Source organism: Diabrotica undecimpunctata, chromosome 1 (assembly GCF_040954645.1).
Source record: "Diabrotica undecimpunctata isolate CICGRU chromosome 1, icDiaUnde3, whole genome shotgun sequence".
Taxonomy (NCBI): Eukaryota; Metazoa; Arthropoda; class Insecta; order Coleoptera; family Chrysomelidae; genus Diabrotica; species Diabrotica undecimpunctata.
In genome coordinates, this window is record NC_092803.1 from 50,351,913 (window position 1) to 50,369,573 (window position 17,661).

Here is a 17,661-nt window from a genome sequence, read left to right on the forward strand (position 1 = left end):
AATAAAAATATCAGTACAATAGATCTGGCAATTGTGAGCAACAGTGTGTCTTTGTCTTCTGAGTGGGGCGTTATCCAAGACTGCGGTAACAGTAACCACTTTCCTACCTACCTTAATTTAAATATAGTGAATCTTAACGGAACAGAAAGGATCCCACAGAAACCATACAAAACAAGAAATACTAAAAAAGCTGATTGGAACACCTATTACAAGAACATACTGTTAAACAAGCAAAACCTGTCAGAAATCAAAAACTATAAAGATTTCCTTACAGTCATAAACACAGCTGCAGATGAAGCAATCCCGTTTAAAAATTGTGGAGTACAGGGCAAACTCAGGAATCCATGGTGGGATGAAGAGTGTACCTTATGGATCAAAACACGAAAAGAAGTAATCTCTAATTTTAATAAATTTCCCTCTATAGAAGATTTCATCGAAACAAAACACAGAATCGCTATGACGAGGAGGAACCTAAAAGCAAAAAAGAATCTTTAAACAGAGGATCCAATATCACTTACGTTTGGAATAAAATTAAAAAATTTTCCAATTAGCAGAATAATAAAGTCTTTCATAGTCCCCCAGATAACATTTAAACTAGAAATATTAGACAAAATGTATTCAGTAAACATGGACCCTAATTTTAATATGTCATATGATAACCAAGAAGTTGCTCCTTTTTCAATTCATGAATATAATTTGGGGTTAAATAATAAAAAAGATTCCGCGCCAGGTATCGATGACATACCCTATTTAATGCTAAGAAAACTCCCACTTGCAGCCAACTACACACTGTTAAGAATTTACAACAATTGTTTGAATGGGGTCCTATTCCGTTGGAATGAAAAAAAATTAACATAATTAACATCATAAAGCCTCAAAAAAAATCCTATTTTGTCTGAAAGTTTCAGACCAATAGTCTTATCATCCTGTGTACTTAAAACTCTCGAAATCATAATAAAACATCGTTTGGATTGGTTTATGGAACACAATTCAATATTTAAAATTAATCCATCAGGTTTCAGGAAAGATAGAGGGACATATGAGTCCGCTAGATGCAAAACTTTGTATTTACTGTATAAGTCAAACTGAGTTATTTGCAAAAAACCTTAGACATAATAAATGGCACTTTTTTGTGATAGATAAATGCTTTATTAGGTAAAATATAATGATTTTTTTCTTAGAAAAGTTATTGGGTTTGCTAGAAAAGGAAGAAAAATTTGAAAATACCGAGTTTTGCAAGTGAACTATGTAAATACAGATTTATGCAACTAACATTTGCAAATACATGATAATAGTCAACCATTAACGATATTAGTGGTTGTTATATTAGTCTGTTTTCTAAACCTAGTGTGTTAGGAATAAGGAAGAAAGCATGTGGAAGTAAACTTTTAGTGAAGTTTATTTTTATCCAAAGTACAAAAGGTATTACAAATTATAATATGTATATATTTATATTAATTCCTAAACTCTAAGTTCCTCTGGGTCCTCATCATCAATATGATCATTTTCTGCAGCACTCTCGTTATTATTTGCTTGTACGCCAGTATCTATAAATTTTCACCAAAATGGTTTCTAAGGAGAGTGCCTATGGACGATTGATCTCCTTTCAATGAACATCCAATCTGTTGTAACTTTGGTTTCAATAAAGAAATCTTTTTCCCTTTTCGTATTATAGACTTGCTGAACCCTATGTCAGAACGATAAAATATTTCCCCCCTTACCGTAGCCATATAATCTTTGTCCTTAGAAAATATAAATCGTTTCGTTGCATTACATTTAAAATGCCACTGGGAAGGTTTTTTAAGAACAACGTCACTCGTCTTTCTCCAGTCTGATATCTGCCAGTCTTTACCAAGTCTCAGCACCTTTGAGTGTTTTCCAATTATGTCTTCATATTCTTTTCTGTTTATTACAACGTTCTTCTTTTTTATCTCCCTTTCTATCATACCGAAAATCCTATCTGGTGGCAAAAAGGAATGACCAACAACAGGAAACGTAAACTCCACTTCCTTGATGTGACCAGGTGCTTCATAAACCAACCAGTAGATTATCATAGACATCATCGTGCTATTTTTGTTCTGTCCACCACATCCATCTGCAAATAGGTGAATTTTTTCGATTTGATTTTTAAAGTTGAATTTTATGAGAGTATCATGTACAGCAAAGGCAACAGCATTTGAATCTTTTGGATGTTCAAACTCCAGCCACACATATGACGTCACATTTGCAGAAGAAAGATGGGATTTCGAATTTCCAGCCACGATGGTGAAATTATAAAAATTTATTTGCTGTGAGAAATAAGCCGCCTGGTCGGGAAGCTTTGGCAAAGAAAGATTTTTTTGACAATCAAAAGAAAATATTTGTATGTTATGATTTGATTCATTTTTTAACAAAGAATAAAAGGCTTTAGCTCTTAACGTATGAACTCTCTGCTCTGTTATAACCTTTAACTTTTCTTCTTCTGAATTTTCTTTTCTCAAAATTTCCTTCGCTCTGAGACACGCAGAACAAGCATCTACTAAGGGAGTGCCGAATGATATGTTGTAGTGTTCATTAACGTATGTTCGGAAATATGATAACGTTACGGAATGATGTGGATGACGTTGACAATACATTCTGTAAAGCTTTGTAAAATTCAGATCACATGGTAAATACAATCTAGTCGATCGTCCTCTATTATAATGACTCTCTGCACCGTTCAAACGCCCCATAAATGTTTGGATAGATAATTTTATTGGATCAAATCTACCTTTTGTTGTATCTCCCCCTCTTCTCTCTTTTGGTATTTCACCCCGGATAACAAACGTTCTTACAACACGCTCTATTCTTTCAGAACTTAAATGAGTTATTCCAAGAAATGCTGTCTTGCATACTCTTAAAAGTCCACCCTCTACTGTAGGAACAAAATATTTAATTGAAATTCCATGTAGGTTTGTACCTGATCTCTTGGGCTTTTGACCTTCACAAAATTTCAGCAAAAAAAATCTTGTTTTATTTTGTCAGTTGTTGAATACAGATTATTATGGAAACGCTCAATGTCTCGCATCTTTAAATCTATACAACAATACACTTTCTTTGTATGGTTACAGGTGGGAAAACCGGGTAAATCCTTAGGTTTATGCCTAAAAATATTGACAATAAGTCCCAAACCTATCTAGTTAATTGTAGACACCTCTTACCTCTTAAGTTTCATTACATTTCGTTTCCATTTTTCTGTTTGTACAACTCGTTTTCTCCCTTTTCCCTTTTCACAAGGTCTAATATGCACATGAAGATCCATAATGTTAATTATTTGCAATAAACTTGGTGTTTTTAGTACTCAAATAACAAACAGTGAAACCGGTAATGGCGAATGATGGAATAATTGACATGTGCACATGAGACGTGTCATGTGACTCAAACAATGTAAGCGATTGGCCAATTGCAATTACACAGTTATGCAACTGGCATAGGCTGACAAATACAGAGTTTTGCGTCTGATTCAAGATTTCTAATGCCTTTTTCTTAGTAAATACCTTACTTTGCTGCTGAATTTCTACATCAGCAGATAGCTATAACATGTGACAAATAACTGTCAGCTAAAACTCAATTTTTACAATTTTTGCAAATACAGAGTTTTGCATCTAGCGGACTCATATATGATAACTTAGCTCTTTTACAACACTACGATTTTAGAAGCCTTTGAATCTTCTCAAACTGTATTAGCCATTTTTCTAGATAATAAATCAGCCTATGACAATTTAGAAATATACAACCTTTATAATAAACTCAAAAATCTAAACATCCCCATGGCTCTAAACAACATTATCCTCAAAATCCTACAAAACAGACTCTTATATTCAAGATCTGATGATGGCAATTTCTTGGGACCATATCAAACTTCCAAGAGGCTCTCTCAAGGTTCTCCTTTAAGCACCATTCTTTTTAAAATTTAATTTCATGACCTTTTCTACTTATTCTCTAACGAAGTGAAAATATGTGGGTATGCAGATGATTTAGTTTTGTACATTAGTGGTCAAACCATTCATAATATGATAAATAAGATCATCCCAGAAATTACATACATTCAAAATTGGCTAGAAGCCCATGGGGTGTCTATTTCAATTGATAAAGTGAAGCAGTGTGGTTCACAAAAGGACAACGCAAAACAAACCTTTCTTTAATCTCTCTTAATAATAACAATAACATTCCCTTTAAAAATCAGGTTAAATTCTTGGGCATAACTTTTCATAAAAACTTGAAATGGGACCCTCACATTGATAAAATTGTACTTAAAGCAAAGAAAAACATCAACATATTGAGAGCATTATGTGGAGTTTGGTGGGGTGCAGATCCAAAAACCCTAATTATGATCTTTGCTTTAATTAGGTCTCATATGGATTACGATTCCTTTTTATTCAGTTCAATGACGCATAAATGCAGCAATAGCCTAAATAAAGTATTTTTTGAAGGGCTCAGAATCTGCCTGGGGTGCATGAAGCCTAATACTAGCCGCTAAACTTATATCTAAAATTATTAAAATCAATAGACATCCAGTAATAGTGACACTTCTTAACATACGTAGAAAAATCATAAATAAACCAATTTTCCGCAAGACAAACCACATACCTCTCCTTGTTTTGGCTCTTGAACATTTTCTCCCTTATCAAAATAAAATACATAAACACCCAAACTTTCCTTGTTATGACTTAGATTTTAACACACTAATCAACCCAGTATAGACTTTAAACTGTAATATTAAAAAAAATGAATCAGCAACCAAACAAAAATTCTCAATAATCACCCAAAAATACAATAGGGATTTCTCCTTTGTATATACTGACGCCTCAAAAGATAAGGGTAGAATAGGATTTGGAATCAATATTCCCAACATTAACTTCAAGTTTTCTTCTAGGCTTCCTGGTGAGATGTCTGTAACAAAAGCCGAAAATATGGCAATTTACCAAGCAATTAAAATTTTAATATCTAAAGGCATCAAGAAGGCTGTTGTCTTCTCTGATTCTCTAAATGCTATAACTAAAGTTAAAAATCCTATAATCTCAGCCTCTGATGACTCAATCTCCCTCAAAACAAAAAATCTCATCTCATCAGCAATTAAGAAGGGTTTTGACATTTTAATCTCATGGATTCCACGTCATTCTGATATTATTATTAATGTAGAAGCTGACTTACTAGCCAAAATAGGAACAAACTTGAATATTCCCTTAGCCATGTTATTAGATTCCCAAGATATTCTAAACACCACAAAGGAAAAAATTATTGATAAATTTAAAATCAATTGGGGAGCAATACCTACTGCAGAAGAAAAACTACCAATACACGAGAATCCAAACCTCTTTCTCCTTTAAGGCATGGTTCTCAACCCTAACATTTAAAAACAGAAGACATATCACAACAATAATAAGGATGAGAACAGGTCATTGCATAACTAACCAACATCTTTTTAAAATTAAAATAATAGACAGTCCGGCGTGTGAATGCGGAGCAGTGGAGGATTTAAACCACATTTTCTTTGACCCCATTAAAGTTATTCCTAACATGGATTTATATTCAATGAAATTCCAAACACCAATGTCAATAGACACAATCTTAATATCCCCTAATGAAAAGTTAGTCAGTGTAATTTTACAGTTTCTTGACTATCTTCTTCTTAAAGTGCCTATCCGTTCCGGATGTTGGCGATCATCACGGCTATCTTTACTTTGTTTATTGCAGCGCGGAACAGTTCAGTGATAGTCGTGTTATACCACTTTCGTAAATTTTGGAGCCAGGAAATGCGTCTTCTTCCCGGTCCTCTCTTACCATTTACCTTCCCCTGGAGAATCAGCTGGAGAAGGCCGTAACGTTCTTGATTTCTCATTACGTGTCCTAGATATTCCAACTTTTTAGTTTTGACGGTCATGAGAATTTCACATTCTTTCCCCATTCTACGCAGGACCTCCACATTAGTATTATAACTCTGTCAACCCAGGATATACGTAAGATGCGCCTATAACACCACATTTCGAAAGCTTCGAGCCGATTCGTAGATGCAACAGTCAGTGTCCACGCTTCCATTCCGTAGAGCAGAACTGTGAATATGTAGCAGTTCAATATGTCATCGAATGCCATAGTCTGTGGACTAGTACGCATTTCGATGCGCATCGCCCCGCCTCGAATTTTCCCATTGGCTCTTGACCTGGAAATCCCTATTTATCGCTCGAACAGCGCATATAAATATTGGCGATTTTCAGGTCAGCCAGGCACACTCTTTCGTCCGTTCGCCGTAGTGAGTACGTAGTGTACAGTGTTAGTGCTTTTTAGGTTTTTAGGTCTTCATAGCAGAGGGTCAGACGGCTGTCATAGACAAAGCCAAGTTCTGACCGCTGGAAGCCGGCCAAGAAGTACAAAGCCGCGAATACGAAGAGATAACCTGGTGAAACCAACCACGTGGTCGCCACGTGGCCATACTTGGAGTTACAAGGTAAGTGCTGTGTTTTTTGCTGGTCTACCGGCGTTTTGTACTCTCTGACGGAGATTCTGCTGGTCACGGTGTAGGCTTAGTGGGCGGTCCGTAAGAAGCCATCCACGCAGGCCGTTGCCGGGGCTTACAGCTTCCGTCGGAGCCTGTAAACAGTCGTGCTGGCACAAATCTGCACTTTACCAATTACATTATAATATCTACGGGGGACCGCTAGCTCAAATTAGTTAAGTATAGTCCGGCTTACCAGCCATCCTGCACATTGCACAAGGTGCTTGAAAATAGGTGTCATCTGGGTTAATTTACCTAGCCTTCCACTTCGAACATGCCAAGGTCGACCCGCTCCAACAGGTCGAACAGAGTCGTTCCTGCTGAACCACCCGACCCTGGGCAACACTCCAAAGACATGCCCTCCATCGATAATTACGACTTCCCTCCGCTACCCTCACAAAGGACACCCGCAACTCAGACCTTAATCACACCTACCAACACCACCATGCCACCGATCACTTCTTTCCCACCCACACTACACATCCCAGATACCACCCAATCCAATATCACCAATAACCTATCTGACACTTTCATGTCAGATATTATTTCCACCCTACCCGTAGAACAGATCGATCGGTTGATAGCGCAACTGCAGCTAACCCGATCATCTGCAATCCTTAATACACCCACTCCTCCTATCACCACTTTAGCCCCACAACCACAACAAAACTTCACCATACATACCAATACCACCCAAACTACATCCACCCATGCCGCTTCAGCGACAAACATCCAATCTCCACAACTTATTAATACAGTCAACACACAACCAACAAACACACGAAATCCACAACCAACACACGCTCCTATCATCCCACCTTCCACACAAAACACAACCGCTTCATACGCTAACGCCACCACCACTCCCAGAACTACCGTTCCTGCATCCCAGGCCACTACCTCCACCCAACCCAAATCCTTCAACTATACTATCACCAACATTCCCATAGAGAAATCGACCCAAAGAGATTTCTTCCCCATCATAAACACCCGAGAGATCCTTCTAAACCAAATCTCGACCGTCAAGGTCCTTCCTACCCAAATTGCACACTTAACTACCTTCCATCCGGTAAATCATGTCGAGTTACAACGCAAGCTCCGTGATGCACTGGGTGATCCTAAAGTCCTCGTCTCACCCAAACACATTCCAGCACCCAGAAATCCCACCCGCTCTTCCAAACTTACATACATGGTCGTCGTCAAGGGAGTCGAAAGAGTCTACTCTGACGCCGACCTCACACGTGCCTTCACCGACATGGATATCCCCGTAGTTCGTCTATGGAGGATCATATCTAAGTCAAACCTACCCACTACGTTCGTAAAGCTGGTCACGTCGAGTGAACTTAAGTACACAGAGATGTTGACCAGAGGTATCTTTATGGACGGCCTCCGATTACACGTTGAGTTACCACTTAACGCTAACCCAGTCCCTCCCATCCCAAAATACTGCGGCAGGTGCAGCCAGAACGGGCATACCATTACGGAGTGCCCGCAAAAGCAGTACCGCTGTCCTACCTGTGGCCAAGACCATAAATCCACGGCCTGTCCCACACCTCAATCACCAAAATGTCCCAACTGTGGCGGAGACCATGCGGCCTATTCGGTTAAATGCCCCCACAGAAGGGAAACACCCAAGACCCCGCAAGAGACACAACCAATCTCAACCGAAAAGCGAGATCCTCCATATGAACTAACTTCAGACATGAAGACGGTCATGGAGTTCACCTCGCTCATCCTTATCAACCTCCTTCCTGACCGCCGCCAACTTATCCTAGACATTACAAATCATTTTACCACTTTGATGTTTGGGCACAAGAGCACTCTTGTCGCCCATAGCAACAAAGCATCCATTACCTTCCTGCCCCTCTAATGGACAGTACGATTGGTGCTGTGAACTGCCAGGGTGTTGCGAGAAAACGCCCCTTCATCAAACATATCCTCCAACACCACAATATTCAGATCCTTGCCCTCTCCGACACCCTCGCCAAACACGATCCCATCTTCCCAGGATACTGCACACTACACCGTCCAAAAAGCCAAACGTCTCACGGCATAGGCTTCCTGATTAAATATGGCATCCCTTTTTCCCTACATACCATTCCTCCTCACATCCTTCTCAATGATGAAGACTTCCTGGCAGTTGACATCCACCTCGACAATAACGAGACCGTTACCATAGTCTCTTATTACAAGCATCCTCTACAACCGTTATCCGAGACATTGTTTGACTACGTCTCCAGCCTGAACAAGGCTATCATCCTAGGAGACTTTAAAACCAGACACACCAGATATGGCGACACGGCGGTAAACCGTGCAGGCAATGTTCTCTCGGATTTGCTCCTTAACCTCCCCCTACACCGCATTCGTAACCGTGAGCCGACGTTTGTGGGTGCGCAGGGCCTGTCAGTCATCGATCATATCGTATGCACGTACGACCTAATTGATCGTCTGGCTGACGAATGCTTCCTGGGCGATTCTATAACGTCGGATCACCTTCCTCTGCTGGTTAAGGAACAGATACTAAATCCTCCACCTCCTAACCCTCCTAAAGTAATAAGAGACTACAAACGCGCCAACTGGGAACTCTTCCAAACATACTTGTCAAATAACACTCCAGAGTTAGGCAATCTTTTTATGTACCCTGATGATATCGACCGAGGTATCACGGTAATTACTAACCTGATAAATCAAGCAATTGATTTGTCGGTCCCTAATAGGGTAATCAACCCTAACAAACCACCTCTACCTCAGTTCATCATCGATAAAATCAAACAAAAAAGACGTCTCCTCCGTCAATTCCAACGCACACGCAATCCCCTCGTCAAAACAGAATATAACCGTCTGTCTGCGGCGATCAAACTGCAGGTCAACAATCTGCAATCCAGACAATGGGCTGCAGCGACCTCCAGTCTTGATTACCGCGACAGCGGCAAATTCTGGCAAAAATTCAAATGCCTAACCAAACAAAAAACCAACAATCCTTCTCACCTTGTGGTGAACAATCAAATTATAAATTCAAACGAACAGAAAGCAGAAGCTTTCAAAACCCACCTTCAGAACACCTTAGTATCTCCAGACGATCCGAGATTCGATCATGCCTTCTGTGATCGAGCAGTGAGAGACATAACACGACTGCTCAGAACCCCTTTCGACCCTCAGGCACCCCATGAACATCCAATCATGGCGCCTGTGGATCACCAAACATTCATACAATTCTGCCAAATCGGCAAATCAAACGCACCGGGGCCTGACAAGATTGCCAGGAACTGTGTGCGTCACCTCCCGCTGAGCGTCACTCTATACTTGACGAACATAGTCAATGCCACTCTTAAACTCTGCTACTTCCCAAAACCTTGGAAAGTAGCACATACAATTATGCTCTTGAAAAAGGGCAAGCCGCGTACCAACCCACACTCTTACAGGCCGATATCTCTCCTGAACTCTTTGGCGAAAGTCTTCGAGAGGATCCTCAAAGAAAGACTCGTAGACTTCGCCACAGAACACAACATCATCCCACCTTACCAATTCGGCTTTAGAGAAGGGTACCCTACCAAAACGGCATTGACTGAAATCGTCACACACCTCACACAAAGTCTGAACGACGGCAATTTGTCACTAGGCATCTTCCTCGATGTTCAAAAAGCCTTCGACCAAGTCTGGCATGTGGGACTGGTCAAGAAACTTGTGAGCATCGGGCTACCTACTCCATTCGTCAGACTCATCCACTCCTACGTCTCTCAACGGCAGATTACAGTCAAGGAGCGTGATCGATACTCTACATCCTTCACTCCCACTGCGGGAGTCCCTCAGGGTTCCGTGTTGGCACCAATACTCTATACAATATACAACAGCGACTTTCCCAATCCCAGATATACACATACAACTACTTTATTATACGCAGACGATACGGCACTTCTTACTACCACACCACACGTCGACTCTGTACTTAGGTTCGCTCGAGATCATCTGCTCCTTGTTGAACAATGGTGCCAGAGATGGAGAGTGACACCTAACCCAAACAAAACACAGATGATCCTTTTCAGACACCCATATCGCAGCCAATACATTACACCAATCATAACCGAAAGGCACAATTTGAGTCTATGGGGAGAACGACTCCGTCTCCGAAACCAGGTCGATTACCTCGGCGTAGTGTTTACTCAAACACTTAGCTGGAGGGACGACACTGAAAAAACCTGTAGTAAGGTTAGGAGCCGACTCGGACTTCTCAACGCTCTTACTGGCAGATTCGGCCGCACTCAACCACGTACACTTATCCATACTTACAAAACATTCATCAGACCGGTCATCGAGTACAGATCTTGCATCTGTGCTGTGATGCCAAAGCACCTCAACAATAGACTAATCTCACTGGAAAGGAGAATCTTACGCAAACTCAACAGAAAACGACGCGACTATCCCTCTGCACTCATTCATCGCCTGTCGAACATCCAGCCCATCAATGAGAGGCTTTCCTCTCTGAGCAGGAGTTATACAATTCGCACCATCCGGGGCCAAAACCTCAGAGCCCAAAGCATTCTTAAAACTACCTGCTCGTCCCTCGGCAATGTATTCCGAAGACGACCTAAACCCAAACTCCCATTCCTACCCACTATTCTGCTGGAACTCGCCAGCAACGAGCTCCCTGACGAATACATTGACATACAGGAGGCAACTCCACTCTATTACCGCCGTATATTATAATACCGAAAGTTCATTTCGAACTGACACCGGCGGGGGGGGGGGGATCGGTTTTCTGTGGTTTTCCGATCCCATTGCACAACGATACCCCGTCGTTTGCGAGGTTACCAGTCCACAGCTGCCCTCACGCGCCGCGATATTCACTCAAAAATTAAATTGATTTTTTAAATTAATAAACATATAAATTTCATATATTTACTAATTCTGTTTTAGACCAAAAAAATATTCTGAAAGGAACCGTTCACTTCTAACCCTTTCGCCCCCGATTGTCCAGGACTAGCAAAGCAGCACAACCACCAACAACACTGCAACACCAGTGGACACTTCAAAATCCCAGTGCCACACCCACCAAAAAAGAAAACACGTCCTGAAGAGGCACAAGCCTAAAGCAGGACATCAGACACACCCAGCACAGAAGATAAACACACACTCACAAAACCAACGCTACAATGAATCGGTCAGCCAGGTGCCAGGTCAGTCCCTCACGGGCTCTCCGAGAGCTTAGTGCTCTCGGGGCTCTGCTTCCTGCATTTATTTTCCATACTCTATGGCTGAGAATTGTTTCAACTTAACTTGGTGTTTTTATTTCGACGAAGAAATTGTCATGTAAGAAATATCTTGCCTTTTTCAAGGCAAGACACCGAAGATAAATATTTTCCAAGTCCATAACCCGAAAATGGACTTAAGTAGAGGAGCTCTCGACGTTTACTCCGAAGCCCTCTACAGAGCACCCGGGGATATCAGAAGGTGGTTAGACCCTTAATTGTTCCCCCGAGGTGACAAATAGACGGCATTTTGTTTTTAATGATATGTCTCGACTGTTGAAAATGGTTCTCATTCTAACGAATGCTGCTTTTGCTTTTATTATTTACGATGCTGAACTTTAATAATTCAATGTTTTTGACTTTCAGTTTTTTCTCTGTGGCGTCCTGTTTATTGTGTATGTAACCCCCCCGCCCCCCCATTCCCATTTGTTTACAATATGTGTTTATATGTTTATAACTACCTAACCTCAAATTTAAAAATTCAGAAAAAACTGCTATAAAAAAAATATACCACCTTACGCAAATGTCAGCGCAGCGGCCCTGATATGGTTTAGATATGACATTACATCACGGTCGCCAACAAATAGTGCTTGCGAATCGCCTTGCAGCGAAGCCATAAAAAACAGAAAAAGAAGAAGAATACCCTGGCCCTGGTGGCACTTAACCTATAATCTGTTTTTGGTTTTTGGGTAGAAGGTTAAATGGGAATGTTATTTTATAAATTAATATTAAGTTAAAATATACAGTTCGTTCTGTTAGGGTAAAGATCACTTATTGAGATGGGTAAAAATCACAGGCATAAAAAGAACTTGAAAGCCGATAAGGCTAAAGTACATCTGAAACAAAGCAAAACAAAATTTTTACCAAAAGGTTTAAATGAAACCAAAACGGTCTTTAAAATAAAACCAATTGTACTTCCCCAACAATTGGTAGAAAAAAGTACAGATGCTCCTTTAAGTAAGAGAAATTTAGATGTTAAAGATTTGTGCAGCAGGTTAAGCCATTACAATGAAAATGTTCGATATACAGCATGTGAGGAATTAGCCAAGATGTTCAAACAATTTTCGGAGGAAATTATGAAGAGTAACATGTCCGAAATTATACTAAAAATATGTAGTTTAATGACTGATATGGTAAAAAAGGTGAGAATTGCTGCAGTGAAAGTAATTACAGTTATATTAGAAGTGATTCCATCTGAAAAATTAGAACCTTTCTTTAAATATTTTTCTACTAATATGTGCTGTGCCATGACAAGTATTCATCAAGATATTCAAGAAGATTCTCTTAAATTTTTAGATTGTTTTTTAGCGAAAGATTGTGGATTTATCTCGAAAACATCAGAAAAACTACTACCAGATTTTTTCAGATTAATTTCAAAATTAAGAAGTGAAAAAAATATAGGACAGGTATTAACATTGAATTTGGGAAGTAAGATGACTACTTCTACATGGAGGATTAATGTTTTAAGTAGATTAAATTTGATATTTGAATTAATTTTAAATAATCAGCCAGCAAAAGAACAAGAATGTATTTACAGTAATGCTGAGGAGTGCAATACATTTCCAATATATAAAGTTAGCTTCTGTGAGGCACTCAATAATCCAGATTGGTCCACTTCTTACAATTCAGGAACTATTTTAGATAGTTATCTCCCAGATTTAATACCCATTTTTTATGAAATCTGGATGGAAGTTTCACCACAAAATAATATTAAAAAAACTATTTATGAAAGTACATATTTGAAAGATGAAGCTGCTGCCATTTTTAATTATATTGTAAATTCTACATATTTACTGTGGAAGTATGTACAAAAAGAACATGCACATTTGAAGGACATTTTTGTTTCTAAAGAAGCAACAATGTTTTTGAATAACTTGTTAGCAAGTTTTCCTTATGACAGAAGTGACAAAAATGTACAATTAAAAAGAGTTAAGTCAAATACTGGTAATTATATAGATCCAATCTGTGTTAAAGAAAACTTAATCATTTGCTACATATATTTTGTTTTGAATGCGACATTTAAGAGGAATTCTGCTAAAGTAGAGTTGGAAAGTATTGCAGCTTTCCTTAATAAATGTTTACAGACAAAAAATTATATTAACAAAACAAACATTGAACATTTCCTTGATTTTATATCAATTTGTCTGGGTGAGCATTGCTCAGTATGGAAAAAGTCAAATGTAGATGCTCGCAAACTTTTAGAAAATGTGATAAATTTTACACACAGCACAGAAATTACTGAGACTAGTAGGATAAAAATGATTAGTATACTATCAAACTTTGTAGACAATCCATATCTTTCAAAATCTAGTGGGTATCAAGCTTGGTTGTCATTTCTACCAAAACTATTGCTTAAGCCAAAAATAACAGATATAGAAATTGAAATTTTACTTTTGCTAGCTAGAAAAGGTAATGTACCTTTTCTGACAGGACTGCAGGCTAACATGATATCTATATTAGAAAATTTGCCTTCTCTTGAATATTCTGTACAAAAGAAATGTTATATAAATTCTAACATAGATGTATTAAGTACTTTAAAGTGGCAGACTGCTTTTCTATTCTATTACATGAAAGATATAAATTGTCCAGAGTTGCACAATCTGCTAAAACATTTGTCTTCTTTTATCCCTAAAAATGAATGTAATATAATTAAAGAGCAACTAAATAGTTGTAAGGGAAACTGTAATTTGTAAATTTTTTGATTTAATTTGTAGTAAATATTACTGTTCAGGGCAAGATTCTTCTTTTACTGTAGCTGCAACAACTAACAAACTTTTTTTAATTGAGTTAAGTTTAAAATTGAATAGTTTTCTTGAACTCAGATAGGTCAGTAAAATATGTTCTAAACTGTCTCAACTAGTTAAAAAGGCAATAAAAACCCCTTTGTGTCATTCTTCAATCATGAATGGATGAAAATACAATGGGGTCATAAAAACAATACAGTATTTTTCACATATTTTGATTTATAAATTTTTGCAGGGGCAGTGATGATATGTATATTTTATATTACAAAATTTGTATAGATAAATAAGTGTTTTGTTATTTACTAGAGATTGTTATATTTGTAATAAAGTACATGTTTAAAAATGCAATTTGTTTAAAAGTTAATCCCAGAAAAATAATTGTTTTGTTTGAAACGTTATCACTAAAACTATTACAAGTACATAGAGTACAACTCAACCTATCTTTTATGAATTTAGAATCTTTTTGTGTCTAATATATTAAAGTCTGGAATTGAACAGAAATATGAATAAAATAAAACTAGTCTCAGATTACTATACTTAACCATATTATACAATTTAGAAAGAGTGAACAAATTCCCTTCGTTGGCTCAGTGAAGATGTTCGTTCTGTTGTAATGGAAACACCAAATAATAGTAGCAGAGTTTATTGTTGAGACGTACACTATGGGTGTAGACCCGGGATTACTTTGAGTAGAGACTGATGAAGTTGATCGTTGAAGACTATATGTTCGTTGAGTGAATATTGATTGAATGCTTCTCTAGTCAAGAGATATTAGTTTTATATAAATTCTATTTGGGTCAATATTTTTCGCGTACCTAGCGTGATATGTGTATTTAATTTATGTAAATTGTTTAACTTTGTCAGTACTTTTGACTGATGTCCAAATTATTATTTATAATTGACCAAATGTGTATGTAACCTAATTAACTACGTGTGTGTATTTAATAACAAATAGATTCATTCGGTCTACTGGGTGATAAAATTATACTGTCCAATTTCGGATATGAATTATGAAGATTTGATATTGGACATACTGCGGAATCGGGCAATCTGGCCCAAGTGTCAATACTCAAAGTTTACATATAAGTATTACATAACATAGTAAAATTCAAACATGATAAATTATAAATAGTTTAAGAATAATCAAAATCTTCCAACCGTACCCTAGCTATCAATGTCCGACTCTATCTCTAGATTAAAATTAGGGCAATTGGATGAAAATGTGGAAAGTGGGATGTCAACTTGGGAAGTCGACCGTACAATGTTGTGCCGATTACTAACTAATACAGGTACTTCCTGTTCGTTAGTCTGAGTTTGTGGATTCCCTGAACGACATAGTCGTGCAACAGGACGGTACTTCCATAACGTGAGTATCCCAATTATTACCATTATAGTAATGATCCCGGTGGCCACAAAATAATGCCAATTAGATTCGTGAATCGATCGCCACTGCGTATGCGTCATTTCTTGTTCCAGACTCTCCTCCTCAAGTAACACATGACGTAGCTCTCCTCCTGGTATGTCAAGGTAGGTGTTTAGAGGCGTGTTAAACTTGCGGGGTGTCCTCGCCACCAGTTGGGCCACGGGAGTGTTTGGCGACTTCAGGTAACTCGTCACTGCTCTGTCCACCCCACTGCTAGTGGGGAGTAATGTAATATTTTTCGTTTGGGCGATACATTTGGGTGAAAGCTTCAGGAATGTGACTCGTTCCAGTACTCTTTCGCTCCGATTTCCATCGCAAATAATGGATATGTGTATCGTGACTGGCGTGATAACTAGCCAGAGGTTGGGAGTACCCATCTTACTCCATTGAGCTGTCTGTATTGTCCTGGCTACCACTGGACATGTGCTATTCTTAGATCGCTCATAAATTTCTTCTAGTATGCAGTTTGGTTGGGTATCCATGTTTAAAAAAAAAAAAAAAGACAAAATTTGTTTAATTTACTAATGTTTTTATTTTTCTTGTCTAATTGCTGTTTCTTCTCCAGCTTATTTATTTCTGGTTTGAAGTAGGCGTGCTGTGTGTGCTTTATCACCTTTAATAGCGTTTCCTCTAATTCTTGGACTGTAAGCTGACTTTGTCCATTGTCCTTCTTTTTTCTGCATTTGTCTGCAAATCTCCTACAATATGAAAGTACTCTTCTCATTCTTTCTAAATTTGAGAATCTCTCGCATATGTCCTCCTTTATCGTTGTCGTGTGCACCGTTATTTTCGTTTGGACTTCCTCCTCATTTGTCTCTGGTATTTCTTCTGATTCCTGCGTTAAAGTTTTGTTACTAGTCAGCCAAGTTGGTCCCTTCCACCATAGCTCTGCTTCTAATAATTCTGATGCGGTACTTCCACGTGAGAGGATGTCCGCTGGATTTTCCTTTGTATCTACCTTATGCCAATTTTTCGGTCCTATAACGCGTCTTATTTCCTCTACTCTGTTGGCGACGAACATTTTCCACCTTTTTGATGATCCCCTTATCCAAGCCAGGGTTATCGTTGAGTCCGACCATGCATGTACCTCAATGGTTTCCCTGTTCAATGCTTGTAGGGTTTTCTTCATTAAATTTGCTAGTAGTACCGCGGCACACAGCTCGAGCCTTGGTAACGTCGTTTTCCCTTTCAATGGTGCGACTTTCGATTTTGCTATCATTAGATTCGTTTTAATTTCTGGGCCTAATACCCTTGAGTAGATTACCGCTCCATATCCTTTCATAGACGCATCTGCAAATCCATGCAGTTCTACTCTGTTTATCTTGCTTAAGTTGTTCCACCTGGGCAATGTTATTTTCTCCAGATTTACTAATTGCGCCTGGTATGTATTCCACCTGCTTTGTTGGTTGCTAGTTAATTCTTTATCCCAACTGGTCTTTTGCTCCCATAATTCCTGTATGAACATTTTCGCCTGAATTACTACAGGTGCTATCCATCCCAGTGGGTCGTATAGTTTTGCTACTTCTGACAGTACGTGTCTTTTCGTTATTTTCTTTGCCGTCGTTATCCCTATTTTGAATGTGATTATATCCTCTTTAGGTGACCAGTGTATTCCTAACGTTTTCCGTACTTCTTCTTGTTTGAATGCCTTCGAGTCTACGTTCCTCATATCCTCCGGTACGTTCTCCATTATTTTTTCTTCGTTGCTCAACCATTTTCTAAGAGTGAAACCTCCTT

General features: G+C 38.6%; 1 protein-coding gene across 1 annotated transcript; it reads left to right on the plus strand.

Moving 5' to 3' along the window:
• Nucleotides 1-12,389: 12,389 nt before the first annotated feature.
• Nucleotides 12,390-15,060, plus strand: LOC140449052 (testis-expressed protein 10 homolog). Its single transcript, XM_072542194.1, has one exon. The coding sequence runs from the start codon at nt 12,537-12,539 to the stop codon at nt 14,448-14,450; it is 1,914 nt and encodes a 637-aa protein (XP_072398295.1). The 5' UTR covers nt 12,390-12,536; the 3' UTR covers nt 14,451-15,060.
• The last annotated feature ends 2,601 nt before the right edge of the window (nt 15,061-17,661 follow it).

Bases quoted from the DNA above. Each gene is read 5' to 3' on its own strand.
- LOC140449052 (XM_072542194.1), top strand. From the start codon at position 12,537: ATGGGTAAAAATCACAGGCATAAAAAGAACTTGAAAGCCGATAAGGCT.